At 36.4% G+C, this 15,097-nt stretch overlaps 1 protein-coding gene across 8 annotated transcripts in view; it reads left to right on the top strand.

The window, feature by feature from the left end:
• Scel (sciellin) overlaps positions 1–12,445 on the top strand; it is a 106,835-nt gene extending 94,390 nt beyond the window's left edge. For 7 of the 8 annotated variants that reach the window (XM_074043184.1, XM_074043180.1, XM_074043185.1 and 4 more), the window contains 5 exons: positions 2,996–3,067; positions 4,560–4,634; positions 7,497–7,605; positions 9,727–9,829; positions 11,667–12,445. In XM_074043184.1, coding sequence (XP_073899285.1) covers positions 2,996–3,067; positions 4,560–4,634; positions 7,497–7,605; positions 9,727–9,829; positions 11,667–11,683 — 376 coding nt within the window. In that variant the 3' untranslated portion in view covers positions 11,684–12,445. Of the gene's footprint in view, positions 1–2,995; positions 3,069–4,559; positions 4,635–7,496; positions 7,606–9,726; positions 9,830–11,666 lie in introns of those variants that run through there. The other variant, XR_012436194.1, reaches the window with a different exon arrangement.
• The last annotated feature ends 2,652 nt before the right edge of the window (positions 12,446–15,097 follow it).

Here is a 15,097-nt window from a genome sequence, read left to right as displayed (position 1 = left end):
CAGGTGCTTAATAGCTGATATGGGAAAAAAATAACAAAATTCTAATTTTGTTAGAATTTCTTACTCAGGCCTGTTCTATTTCTTAGTGTAAAAGATGTCATAGAAAATGAAAGCCCTTTACTTGAGCTGTGAGAATTTATTTTTACTTACTGCTGCTTGGTAGGTTTTCAGTGATGTGGCAACCACTCTGAGACTCTTCATTGGATACCTCATGCTACAAATGCATAAGTTCCTCACAGCCACAAAATAGTACCTAATTTTGAAAATTTTTTTACACCACAGAGTATAATGGCTTTAAAACTGTTATACTTTGTCTGCCATTACAAGGAAGATTGAAATAGAAGCTATACTTTATTGTTACAGACTGCTTAAATTAGGAAGGAATTAATAACTTTTACATATTTAGCAATTATTCCCTTTACACATGAATGAACCCTAAAACAATGGGCTCCTATTTTTTCTTACTTTCCTAAAGCACCTCTGCCTTTTGTTAATTGATTAATTGTGTGTGTGTGTGTGTGTATAAGAAATAATATTGTTGATTTTTCTGCAGAGTGGAAAAGCTAGGGAAAGAGGAGCTGGCTCTCTTTTCTCCCATAATGTCTGCAGAAGTCTCTTGAATCTAACAGAGGGATAGATTCTTTCTGTTGCTGTAGTTCTCCAAATCCTTTTCTGCCTTTTTTAAAAGATACCAAAAAATTCTGATAGAATGATGGAAGATTAATTTTTAGTAGAATCTGATGTTCTGAAACACATCCACTATTTTGAGAACAGTGTGCATACAACTAACCGACCTCATTCAAATATCATTTAATGAGTAAATGATTAAGTATAATTAAGGAACTTGGCATTTAATCTGATTTGAGAGGTGTTTCACTTTTAGTTGAGCCTATTCATGAAATGGGTTTTTATGGGAGGGATTAATGAGGAAATAATATAGTCAGGGTGAGGATTGGGGCTTTGACATATGAATTTTGGGGAACACAATTCAGTCCATAATAGTGTTGTTTGCAAATTATTTTCTTCTTCTGTTTGTGAATTTTGTAAACTGGTAATTTTGATTTTATATTGGTAAGGTCAATGCAAATACATTTCAATTTTACTGATAACCTTTGTCCTTTGAAGCTACCTGTTTTTTCAGTTGGACTTTCTATTGTGTGTAATGTGATTTGAATAAATTTTATTTACTTATTTATGTATCTTGTAGTGATAGAGATCAAAACCAGGGCTTCATGCACTCTAGACAAGCACTTGATTTGAGTATCTTTAAACAGTTCCTAGTTAGGTTTATTATTCTTGGAATGACATACTCTAACAATCATGTTAGAAACCTAATAACAACAATTCTACCTTTTTATTTAAACTTGGGCATATTTGTGAATATCTGCCATAAACCCAGAAAATTATTTTTTGTATGTCAGAGATATGTGAATAGATTTGTGTGTATTTTACCAGGAATTGAGCCCAGGGCCTTGTGCATCCTACGCAAGCACTCTACCACTGAGTTACATTACCTTCCGCACACACACCCTGCTTTCTCCTTTAAGAGCTATTTGGAAATGAGAATAACAGTTTGAAAATCATAAATCTTGAGTAAGATCTGAATTGTCCTGTAGAGTTTTACATCTCTCCTATGTCAGAATTTACAAGCACGGAGGAGGAAGAGAGCAAAAATTTTCATTGTTCTTGCATTAAGAATTTCCTCTGTTCCATAGGAAAAAGTAAATGTGCCTACACCCTATTAAACATGGTGACATTTTTAGATTAGCAGAAATCTAGGTCAGAGTTCTTCTGCAATCTTCAAAGTGTTGCCTTTCATTAAAAGTAAGATACAAACTGGAATGCTTGAAGCAACCCTGGGATAATTTTCATTAAATTGATAAATTCTCAGATATGTTAATCATAAGAAGTTTCTAAAATGACACTGCTCTTGTGAAAACGTCATGGGATCCAATTTCTGATGGTTTCTACCCTTGATAAAAAGGTATCATATCCTCAAGTTATATAATGTCGCATATGCCTGTGGATTATTCTTAAAGGTAAGATAGTGATTTCTGGGAGGCAGCAAAATAGTTCTACACATATGTAATTGTAGCTGTGCAGAAACTAGACAGACGTAAAGAGGTTCACTGTGTGTAAAATAACACTGAGCAGAATTTTAATATAACAAAAAACTTCTAAGTGGCCTTGATTTTAAGTGCCAAATATGTGGGTTTGCTTGGTCAGGCTGGATGGCCAAGTCAGTGGACTCACCAGCGCTCTACCCAATGAGTCCTCTGTCTATTCCTATGAAGCCAGGAATAATCTCAGGTACTGCAGACAATTAAAAAACAAATGATTCCACTAATCTTGTTTCCCTTTGGTTGTAAATCCCACATCAAAGTTGACCCTTTGCAAAGTTACAGAAATTTCTAATTTTATGTGAGGTTTTATGTAAACAGACTTAATACCAAAGCATTGAGCTAGCAACTTAGTGTTGGGACATCTGGATGGGAAAACAATAAGAGTTTTTCCTTAAGAAGTCCACAATTACAAAACACACTCCACCGCTAAGTAGAGGTATTGATATTCTTTATCAAGGTCTAAATATTTCATTAAATCAGATGTCATAATAGCCAGGTAAGGTCCACTTTTTATTTGCAGCTTCTCAGGAAATTCATGCTTAGAAATGCAAATAGAGACATCAGGAAAACAGACACCACAGTATATTACACAGATGTTTGAAATAATCTTTGTACTCAACACCAAATTTACTGAGTGACCAATTTTCATAATAATACTCCGGAAGTAGGTCAAAGACGTGGAAGTTGAGAACAAAATGGAACTGAGACAGAATTAATTTATGCAGAAGTTCATTCATAGCACTTTAATATTTATGTTTCAATAATTATAGTTTAGAAGGAATATACAAGCATTAATTTTTTGTTGAATTAGATTATAGCCTTTTTAAAAATTATCCTTCATTTTACATGAAGTAAAATGGTTTCTTTTGCAGCTCCAGTGCTGGAACCAGGCACCCAGGACCTAAAGACACCATTGTGTATACAAGGACATATGTGGAGAATAGGTATTAGAAATTTATTTTAAATATTTATTTCAAACTTGTAATTATGAAATGATCTCTGTTTAACAAGAGATGTCATCATTTTATTGAATGCTTCTTTCAAAGAAACAATCAATTATGAGTCTTTTAAATTCTAGGCATATAATACTTTATAATGTTTCTGATATTAAGTAGTTGACAAATAATCATGGTCATTGGATGATCTAAATAAGTATTTAAGTTCTAGAGTTGTGATTTCTGGGCTAGCCTCATCAATGTCACCTGGGAACTTGTGTTAGAAATGAAAATTCTTCAATGCCCCCCGACCTTAGACCTGCTGAATCAGAAACTCTGTAGGTATGGCCCAGCAATCTGTGTTTTAACAAACTCATCATCTATTTCTGATTCACATTTGAGAACCATCACTATAAAGATAAAATTGTGGCATAACAGGTGAATAGATTGAATGACAGAGTATTCTGGAAGGATTGTTTTCCTCCTTAACCAAACAAGAATAGCAATGCACCTTCAGCACCGTTAACTTTCCTAAAATCTGCCCCGAGCAGACTGTAGCGTGGTGTAGAGTCCCTAGAGTCAAATTTGGGGGTGAGTCCTTGTTTGTCATTAACTAACCATGTAGCCTTGGCAAAGTTATTCCTTCAAGGCTCAGTTTCCTCATCAATAAGAGGGAGAGAAGTGCTGTATGAGTCATGCCTACACATATGCAAACTCTGATTTGGTGGTGTTGGTAATGTGTTTTATGACAGATGTCTTAGTTCTATAGCTATCCGTCTATGAGCAATTTGGAGGAAGAGAGAGATTTCTCTTTAACAAGTCCCAAGTGAGGACGTAGAATTATCACTCACTGTGTGACACTGTAGGGACATCATGCTTCCATCTTGATAACTTCCAGGAAGCAATTGTGAGGAGCCAACTGGTGACAGATTTATCTTCAACGATGAGTGGCATTGACAAACTGGGACAACCTACAAAATGAAAAAGAGATGACTTTTAATAATTACACTCCCTTTGCTTTCGTTCTAAATTATGCTTTCTTGGATGTGTTCAAATGAAAATAGAAATTTCTAGAGCTTTCTTGGAAAGTTCAAGAGTCTCTGTTTCTCCCTGTGAATGGTATTGGTGTGACTGTGCTTGCCTTGCTCTTTGTTTATTTCCTTTATGTTTGATTGCATATAGCTTCATTTTAGTGAAGAAGTAAGGTACAAGTATAAATTTCACAAGAAAAATGACAATTTTATCTGCTCATGCTTGTTCCTATATTCCCCACCCTACTCTATTTACTTCAGGGGTACATCAGCTTAGAGATGTTTTGTGCATCATTACTTATGCAGATTCTAAGAAGGTGTCAGGACATCATCCTGGCTTGCAACATCACAAAGAATAATAATGATAAGGCTGTGTGAAGGAGAGTGAGTGTGATTTCTTTTACTTGTGTGTGGGTATGTACTAGGTAATATTAGGAAAAAACTGCCTGATTCTCATATTTGGTTTCTAGTAAATCACCAAAGAAAGAATACCAGGAGAATATCTCCGGAAAATATATACAAACTGTTTACTCAACTTCAGATAGGTGAGTAAGTCTGTATTTTGAAACAAAACTGTACACACAAGCACACAAAAAAGCACACGTGCACACTCTTTTAACTATTTTTGCATTGCTGCAACAAAATACCTGACAGAAACAACTTAAAGGAGGGAAGATTTATTTTGGTTCATGGTTTCAGGGGTTGACTCTGTGGTTGCTGACCCTGTGCACTTGGGCAGGGCACAATGGTGGCAGAAGCGTGTGGTGGAAGAGCTTCTTTACCTCATAGAGGATAGGGAGGCAGAGAGAGAGGTGGAGACCTGGGACCTGGTATAATCTTCAGAGGCATGCCCTCAGTGACCTACTTCCTCCAGCCACCCACCATCCAAAGTAGCACTAAGAGCTGGGGACCAGGAGTTCAAAATATGAGTTTGTGGGAGCCCATACACCTGATTCTTACCTTCCTGACTGCTGCTGCTCTCTCATTTTGATGCATGTTTTCCAGGAGTCCTTTCCATGCCTTTCAAGTTGCCTCCCAGCTTAACCCTTTTGCTGTTGGTGATTCCCAGGAGTCTCCAGTCTGCCAAATTATTGCATCAAGGCTTCTTTGCATCACTAGACTGTCCTCTGTTGTCCCTCCTTGTGGTTTTCCAAAGCCAGCTCACCTTACAAGCATGGGTATGCTGCTTTACCCCACTCTGGACCCAACTCAACTCTCAGGAGGAGGGTAATGATGAGTATTTATTCAGTGCTGGTGAAGAAGCCACTCAGGTTTTTCTCTCTAGTCTTCTCTTTACTGTTGAATATCTAACAGGGCCCCTAAGTGACATTCAGGAGAGTGTGGCCAGTAGATTTTTCGTGTAGTAAATGGAATTAGCATTTCAACCCAATCTCTGGAAACAAACTGAAATGCAGATGTCTGATATTCCACTGACGGTGGGTCTCTGTAGCAGGGCCTAGAGATGTGACTCATTGAGAGTAAGGACACATCTTATTGTTGTGTCACCTAGGCTTCTAATGCAGTGTTTGAGGCACCTAACAGGTACTCGATATATGTTTTGGAAAACATAAACCCATGCCCATTTGCTAAGGGAAATATGAGTGAGGAGGCAGCAAAATTATATCACATTTATCTGATGGTTTTCCATTTCAACTGGCTTCCCCAGTGGAAAGGGCTTGTCATCAGGGGAGACCTTCTCACCACCCTTTGCATTTCAGCGTCCACTTCAGTGCCTATGGAATGGACAGATATAGAGAATTCCTATTTTCTAGTTTTTTCTCCTTCTCTCCTTTCCTTCCTTCCTTCCTTCATACTTTCCTTCTTGTCTTCCTTTCTTTTTTGGTACTAGGGATTGAACCCAGAGTCTTACATGTGCTAGGCAACTGCTCTGCCACTCATGCTATACTCCCAGAGTTTTAAAATTTTATTTTTGTTTTTGAGATAGGGTCTCACTAATTTTGTGTGGCTGTCCTGGAACTCATGGTTCTCCTGCCTCTGCCTCCTGAGTAACTGGGATTACAGGTGTATACCACCATACCTTGTTCTATTTTCCACTATTGAATTGTTTATAGGCTTACATGGAAAGTTTTAGCATGTGTGTACATACTTATGTATACACACATGGATAATTCATAGGGAACCCTTCGCTAAATATATAAAAGCAAATAGTTAGAGAATGACTTAAAATAGGGAATTACTTATATACTAATATAAGCATTAGGAAGAAGTTACTGGAATGACTAAAAATATAAATCCAGACAAGGTTTATCTACTATAATCCCTTTCCTCTCTCACTTTTTCTTGCTTGCATTTTCTCTCCTCTGGGAGTGGACATAGCTTGTGGGGAGCCCAATAGGCCTCATGGGCAAGCCAAAGTCTCTGGAACCACATGGCTCTATTCAAATCCACTTGCTGCAGTGACAGCAACAATTCACTTACCCTCTGTGTCCCAGTTTCCCTCTCTGCAAAAGGATGCTGAAGGTAATAACACTGACTTCTCAGGGATGTTGTGAAGAAGAAATGAGTTTTTGTTAGGAAAGTGCATGGGAAAATGCCCGGTACATTTTAAACATTATAAAGTATTGGTTATTTCTATTTTACCATCTCATTATGTATCCAACTCGAAATTTCAGGCCTTCATGCTAGTAAGCCTTACCAGGTCCATTAAAGATAGTTCTACAATTTTTCAAAAGAAGAAGGATACTTTCATAGGGTTTTGGTGTGATTAAGGTTTTTGGATTCTGCTGATCTATAGTTCATAGATTGTTGAAAATTAGGTATTCAAAATAAGTAAGAAAACTCATTTCCCCTCATCATCAAATTTGTGGCAGGATTACATCTTTCTATAGTGTGAATGTTGTCATGGTAGGCATTCCTACAGCCTTCCTCTTACCATGACAATGAGAGGAATGTTTTGGTGACTCTGGACCCTAATCAAGAGTTTTATAGACACATCATTTGTGAATTTATAAACACACTCTTGCATGGATTTCTGTTTTTGGCTTATTGAGTACTTCAAGAGTTATAAATTTATATTAATCTGCAGCATAATGTTCCCATGCAATCTGTAAAGTGATATGTTTAAATTAATAATTAAAACCTTTCTTCTACCTTAAAGGGGTACTTGTGTCTTAGCTCAACTAGGAAACTGAACATCCTTGTCCAGGCAGATGCACTCTGGATTGCTGATGAGTTTAGAATCTGACTTTCCCTCATGATAATTCTTTGACATCACTGTGGGGTAACTAGACAATCAATTCTATTAGTAAGATAAAAAAAAACTCTGGACTTTCCTTCATTTTGAAGTATCATTAAAATTAGCATATCATTTCCACATGACTTTATAGTGAATACATGTGTCTTTTATAGGGTGGCAAATGTATTTTTAATTGCTTATTTCTCTCTAGGTCTGTCATTGAAAGAGATATGTGCACTTACTGCCGCAAACCCTTGGGTGTAGAAACTAAAATGATTTTAGATGAATTACAAATTTGCTGCCATTCCACTTGCTTCAAGGTAAACATGTTTTTATTTTGTGTTACTAAATGTAAAATTGCATAATGACTTTAGTAAAGGTATTTATTTCAGTACATAGAATGAAGTTAAAGCTTTAAAAAACCTCCATAACCCACATTAAAAATGTATTACTTAAACATTAAAGGTTTATAGTTACTATCTTGACTTTAGGCTTAGAGTTGATTACTGATACATCTACTCACTCTTACTCTAGAGATTTACTCTATGAAAAACATAAACACTTGTTCTTTTTATAAAAGTTTTGTAGCTTTTTAATAAATCATGCATTATATTATATATTATATTTTGTTATATATGTTTAACAAATGTAATGAAATAAAAAAGGAAAATAAACTGTTGAGAAGAAAGCTATCAATTCTTTCATCATGAAACTAGGGCTAGTAGGCTTAGCAATTGTTAAGCTCAGTTTGCTTTTGAGACCATAATTAATTGTAACTGTGGCTTACTAAATAATGGTAAATTTTCATTGACTGAATGCTTCACAGTTTGGCTTTCATCAGGCACATCATTTGTTATCACAATAATATGCAGTAGGTCAAATTTTAGCTTTTGGTGTAGTTGCATAAATATTGAACTGAGATTCTGAAAACATGAGTTCTTGTTTTGTCACTAAATATGGCTATGTGACTTTGGATCATCACCTAAATTACCTGGGCCTCAGTTTCCTTACCTGTAAAATAAGATAGGTGGCTTGACCAGTGGTTCTCAACCCTGGCTACATATTATAATTATCTGGAGAGATTAAGGGGAAAAAATAGAATGAAAAGCAGAATGTTTGAGATCATCCCCAGTTAAACCAAGGATCTCAGAGATGATTTTTGGTCATTAGCATTTTTAAAAATCTTTAGCTAGATCTAATAGTGTAGTCAATTTGAGTGCCAAATGACCAAATCTGAGCCCTTTTTAGTGCTGGCATTATATAGTTGATGCAAATGATCTCACCCATTTAAATAGAAAATTTTCTAATTACTGCTTTCTGTAAATAGAAATAACTTTCATTAATTGTATTTTGAATAGCCTATATCCATTTTCTTTCTTTTTTTCTTTTTGGTGTACTGGGGTTTGAACTCAGGGCCTCATGAATGCTAGGTAGCACTTACTTAGTGCTCTATCACTTGAGCCACTCCACCAACCCAATTTCCATTTTCAATATAATTATAGAATGTAACTGAGTTAAAATGTTCCCTGAACTCATGGAAGAAGACAGATTATTCTATAGCCATGGTAATAGAGAATCACGTGAACGGGTTTAAATATGTCATATTTACCAATGATAATTTGCTTTATTGAGCACACTTCTGACAGCCAACCAGTGACTGCCTTCTGTTTGGAAGTCAACCAATCAGCAGTGACCATGTCTAAAACAGAGACTAGTACTTTTCCTACTTCTGTGACCAACACAACTCAATACAAACTTTCCCCCTAAACCTTGTAAGATCTAGCAGTTTGTTTTGCCCAATAAGGCAGTTCCTGGATGGCATAGCTCTCCATTATGTCAGCAAATGATAAATGTGGGTTTGCATCCTTGGCATGATCAATTAAAAATCATATTTATTCCATGGGTAGTTAAGTGGAAACTTCAGTGGTAGAGACACTGACATGTACCTGCTCAGCTCAGCACATGGACTATAGACTGGGTTGGAGGTGTGGTTCAAGAGGTAGAGCAAGTGCTTTGTAAGCAAAGCCCTCCACCCCCAACACACACACAAATAGGCTGGCCTGTAATCCCAGCTACTCAGGAGGCAGAGATCAGGAGGACCTCAGTTTGAAGCCAGCCCTGGAAAGCAGACACTATCTGGAAAAAACCCCTCACAAATAAGGGCTAGCAAGTGGCTCAAGTGGTAGAGTGCCTACCTACCAAGTGTGAGACCCTGAGTTCAAACCTCAGGGCCAACAAAAAAATAAATAAATAAAAATAAAAAATGATTATAGACAAATACACGGTCAATTTCTCTATGGTTTATCTTGAGGCTCTGAGAGTTGCTAAAGAAGATGGTCTTGAGTGAACTAAAAAGGCTTTGTATATCCCTTCCCCTGAGAATCTAGACTTTATAATATAAACATTAATCTATGTATGAATATATCTATACTCTTATTTAGTGTGAAATATGCAAACGACCTTTGGAAAATCTACAAGCAGGTGACAGTATTTGGATTTACAGACAGACAATACACTGTGAACCTTGCTACTCTAAAGTTATGGGTAAGTGTCACCCTCTGTGAGAACAACCACTTGTACTGATATTAGCAAGCATTGGTGTCCTTGAGAATGATGGGTTTCAGTAAATGAAAACATTTGATTGTATTTACTTAAGGGGCTTAAGGCATGGTTCAAGCAATAGCGTGCCTGCCTAGCAAGCACGAAGTTCTAAGTTCAAAACCCCAATACCACCAAATACACAAACACATACACACACACACATGTATATTTGTGTACATTTAGTTAGGAATTCAGCAGTGGATAGATACACTGTGGTAGTATTTTGATTAGTGGTATAAAATCAGTGAACATTTACCTTGTCTTCCGTTATCAGACAGGACATAGATACAACTAAGCAAAGAGGATGTTTTATTTAGAAAATGTTCATTTTTCATACAAAAATAGATCTCTGATGAAGTTATTGTTTAAATTGAAATCCATTTCTCTAAATAAGCTTTTATACTTGCACTCGAGTGTACGTATTTTTGTTGTTGTTTGAAATAGGGTCTCATTGTGTAGCCCAGACAGCCCTTGAATTCTTGATCTTCCTGCCTCAGCCTGTGGAGTGCTGGGTTTATAAGCATATACCACCATGCCCAGTTCAGATAGATGTATGTGTGTATTTTTGGTGGGACTGGGGTTTGAACTTAGGACTTCACTCTTGCTAAGCAGGTATCTTCCTCTTGAGCTACACCTCCAGTAGTTTTTTCATTTAATTTGGTTATTAAAAATAAATGCCTTTTATTGTTACTTTTATATGAAAAAATAGAGTCAGTTCTATACTAAATATAGCATTTAAGCTTTTAAACACTGTAATACAAAATATTCCTATAATTTGGACTGTTAATTTGTATCAATAATGTGAGAAGAAAATATTAAGGACATGTCATATATTTTTAACATTTCCTACTAACTAAGCATGAAACGTTTAAAAGTAGATTAAAAAGATGTGCATAGAACACAATAAGTTAGCAAAATAAAAGTCCTAGGAAACTTGATTACTCTTTGAAAGTCAGTATCTGCATTTCATTTTTAGATTGTGTTTTGTTCTTTGGACAATATACTAAGGTCTGAACTCAGGGCCTTACGCTTGCTAGGCAGGTGCTTATTTTTAGATTCAATAATAAGTAGATAAAAATCACTTATTGAGGAGAAGGTCAGTAACACCATGTAAAAGACCTTTCCTTTTTCTGGTGTCTTGGTGTAGTGAATGCAAGGAACCATTTGGGATTCCTACATGGGACCCAAAGTATGGGACATAATGACAAATGTGCAAGCTTAATGAGCTCCTGGGAGGTTACAGCTGGAAGATGCTCTGAAAAAAATTCAGAAGCCCACGTTCCATCAGGCTGCAGAATCAATTGCAAGAATAAACCTAATTATATTCCTACTTTGCCTTCTATTTTCTGCTTTCCCCAGACAGTTCTCATAGTCACTTTTCTTTCTAATTTTGCAGTCTTATTATGATCCAATATTGTATCACAGCTCTTGATGTATGTGGTAGTAACTCTTAAAACTTTCAGACTCCAAACGTTCATGACATGGCTTAGGGGTATGGTACACAAAAGACTTAGAAGTCCTCATGCTTTCCTTCTTGCCTGTGTGCACTCCATAGCATTGGGTTTATAGATGTCATAAGTTGTGAGGCATTTCACAATATGCATACCTGGCATCTATACTTATTACCAAAAGCCACAGTGAGTGGCTTCAGGAGTAGAAGGAAAAATGGAAGTCTAGATCCATTCATCCCCTAGATGAAAGATTGTTTTTTAAATTTTAGTTGTGGGTTTATTTTTGTACCGAAATTGTGTATCTAACTGCTTTTATTTTCTATTTTCAGCACAGTGGATGCAATAAGGCAGGTACATCATCAATCAAGATGAAAAGTATTACTCAAGGAATTAAAAGTTACACATTTTTCTTTAAATTATTTAGAAAAGCTTCTACACTGAAGATTTGTGTTTTGGTGTACATGGTGGTTTCCAGTGTTACCAAGTTCCTCATTTTCTCACCTTTATTCCCTAAGAGTTTGGATTAACAGGCATTATTCACCTGTTGAAAAATATGCTAAAGGCAGCAAAATGTACTTCCTTTTCCTGTAAAAGAAATGCCACGAGAGAAATTTTCTTATAATGTTTGACAAAAAGACCTTAGAAAATCACTTAAACTTTCCGTATTTCTGCCGCATTATTTGTAGCATTAAGGGCATTGAACAAAATGATTTCTGTGACCCATTTCTAAAGGAAGTTTGAGTTTGCTCCTTAGAAATGCATTACTATAGGTGTCTGTTAAGCTTATTGAACTAGAGAGGACACAGAAACAATTTCACCTAGGGTCAACCTTCAGTCTATCCCAGGCACAGTTTTTATAGACTGTGTTTTTTTAAAAAAAGAAAAAAAGTAGATTTCTGGGTAATAGGTAAAATCATGTGACATGTATCATTTATACACTATAATTTGTTAAATTTTCTTTGCATGCATTTCAAAATCTGGGTATACAAATAATCTGTGAGAAGTAGTGGTTATGGATTACAAAAATGTGTTGCATATGTTCATGTTACATAGCAGTTCATATTAACAGAAGGCTTATAAAAATAAAATGAACTGTTGGTTCACAGAATCTTTGTAGAGTGTCTATAATATCATAACCAATTTGATTGATTATACTGACCACAATTTATTATATTCTATGTTATGCTGGTTAACTTTTTTTAAATTACTAAGCTATATTTTCACTTTCAAAAGCTTTTTTTCCCCAAAGGAATTGAAAATTCACTAATCATTAGAGAAATTAGTGCCATTAACATAGAGAAGTTGAACTTATACACTATTTTATAGACACATAGCAACTATTTGTCCCAAGAAGGCTTACTGAGGTAGGGATAGAATTCTAGGGAGGCTTTAATCAGTTGTGACATAGACAAGGGAGATTAAAAGATGATCATGTATTTTGCGAAGGGTGAAAAATTCAATCATTCTCCTGTGTAATAATTTCGTGCATCTGTCCCTTTTAGAGACTGGTCCACAAAGTGTTAAATGGAAAGGACTTATCAAAATACAGCAATGTATAATTGTCCTATGGATAGGGAGCCAGAAAAAAACAATTAATAATAATTTGATATTCATTAATTCATGCTTGATGAGAAGCTGTGGTAATTGAGCCATATGTTTCATTGTTCTTTTATTACATGTTATCAGAGCAGATCAAAAGAAGTAATTTCTTAGAGTTGAGATTCACTGCCGAGAAGGACGGATGAAATAGCATCCCTGCCTTTTCTATGAAGTAAATTAACATCTCAATGCCTTTGTGGTAATTAAAAATCATCTGGCTATCATTTCTAAAGTATGAAAACCTACAGGAAACACATTTCTCGCTTTTCCATGGCTGTTTTATAGAGGCTTTCTTCTACAATTAGAATCAACTCAAAAGCTGTTATAAAAATGGAGAGCAGAGAGAAGGGTTCTGGTTCATCAAGACCACTTTATTATGTGTCAGTTTATTCTTACTATCAGAATGACAGATTCTGATATTTGGAAGATGTCATTTTTTTACGGTCAATTAATTATGTTATGATTGGTATATTTTCCCAGACACAATTCCCTCAATTTAAGAATACCGGGCCCTGAATTCTCTTACCAATTAAAATATGTCTGTAAAAGAGAATAATAGCTCCATAATGGCACCATCTTTTTAAAAAATCAATAGAAAAGAAATTCAATGGTTTTCGAAGTAGAATGTGTTAAAATGGCTTGCACTGCTTTTTTGATAGTTCTGAGGTTTGAACTCACATGAGTTTTCCAACCCTTTGGGCTTTAGTTAATTTTTCAGATAGGGTTTTGTTACTTGTACCATCCTTCTGCCTCTGCTTCCCAGGTAACTGATGTTATAGATGTTCCCCCAACATGCTCAGCTTATTTTGTTGTTATTTTTTTCTTTTGATGATACTGAGGTTTGAACTCAGGGCCTTGCATTTTCTAGACAGGCACTCTACCCCTTGAGCCATGCCCCCAGCCTTTTTTTCCATTATTTTTCAGACAGGGTCTCAAGTTTTTATTTAGAGTTGGTGAAAGTCAGACCATGTTCTGGGTCAATTTAACCTTGCTTCTTTTACATATTCTCAGATGGAAATTCAAGTGCCAGGAACAGTCAAAATATTTTTAAAGTTTGTCTAATCACCATACAAAACAATATTCAGATATTTCTCAGACTCCTTTCAGCTCTCTGCCAAGGGTGAATTACACCACAGGACTTCTTAGTCCTCGATCCCAGATTGAAGTCACTCACTTAGGCAAAGGAGCCCATGGGCATCTTCCAGCGACTATCAGGTGGGCAGCTAGATGAGAATTGGTCCATTCCTGCAGTGAAAACAAGGAACGGTGTGTGATGTTTCCTCACCTCATTTGAAGCACTAAAGGTTGATTCTTTTCGGTTTTCTAAGTGGAAACATTGAACAAAAAGGCAGCAACATCTTTCCTTTGTCTTTTTTGGTGGCACTGGAGTTTGAACTCAGAGCCTTGTACTGGGTAGGCAAGTGTTCTCTCACTTGAGAAGGCAGACGTTTCTGATCTAGGAGACGTTTCTCACAGGAATCATATAAATTGCACATATCCCTTCCCCTTGCTGCAATATGAATTATGTATCTGGTAGAAAGAAACAGTTAGATCTTGGTATATCTTTCCTTCAGTTTTTATTTTCTGGCTATGCTGGGGTTTGAAGTCAGGGCCTTGTACTTTCTAGGTAAGCGGTCTTCTACTTGAGCTATGTCTCTAACCCTTTTTGCTTTAGGTTACTTTTCAAATAGGATCTCAAGCTTTTGCCTGGCCAGTCTTGAATGGTTATTCTCCTACCTACACTTCCTGTGTAACTGGCTGTTTTCTGAGATAAGGTCTCGCTAGCTTTTCAACAACTTCTTCTTCTTCTTCTTCTTCTTCTTCTTCTTCTTCTTCTTCTTCTTCTTCTTCTTCTTCTTCTTCTTCTTCTTCTTCTTCTTCTTCTTCTTCCTTCTCCTTCCTTCTCCTCCTCCTCCTCCTCCTCCTCCTTCTTCTTCTTCCTCTCTCTCTCTCTCTCTCTCTCTCTCTCTCTCTCTCTCTCTCTCTCTTTATTTTGCTCTGGTTGGCCTCGAACTCCAATCCTTCCATCTCTACCTCCCTAGTAGTTGGGATTATAGGCATGAGTCACCATGCCTGGCCTTAGTATACCTTTCTTAGCAGTTTCAATTTGTTGATTTTACCTGCTTTCCCAGAGAAAAGGAAAGCTCTGTGTGTCGGGGGT

Source organism: Castor canadensis, chromosome 10, assembly GCF_047511655.1.
Source record: "Castor canadensis chromosome 10, mCasCan1.hap1v2, whole genome shotgun sequence".
NCBI lineage: Eukaryota > Metazoa > Chordata > Mammalia > Rodentia > Castoridae > Castor > Castor canadensis.
This window is presented reverse-complemented; position numbering and strand designations above follow the sequence as displayed.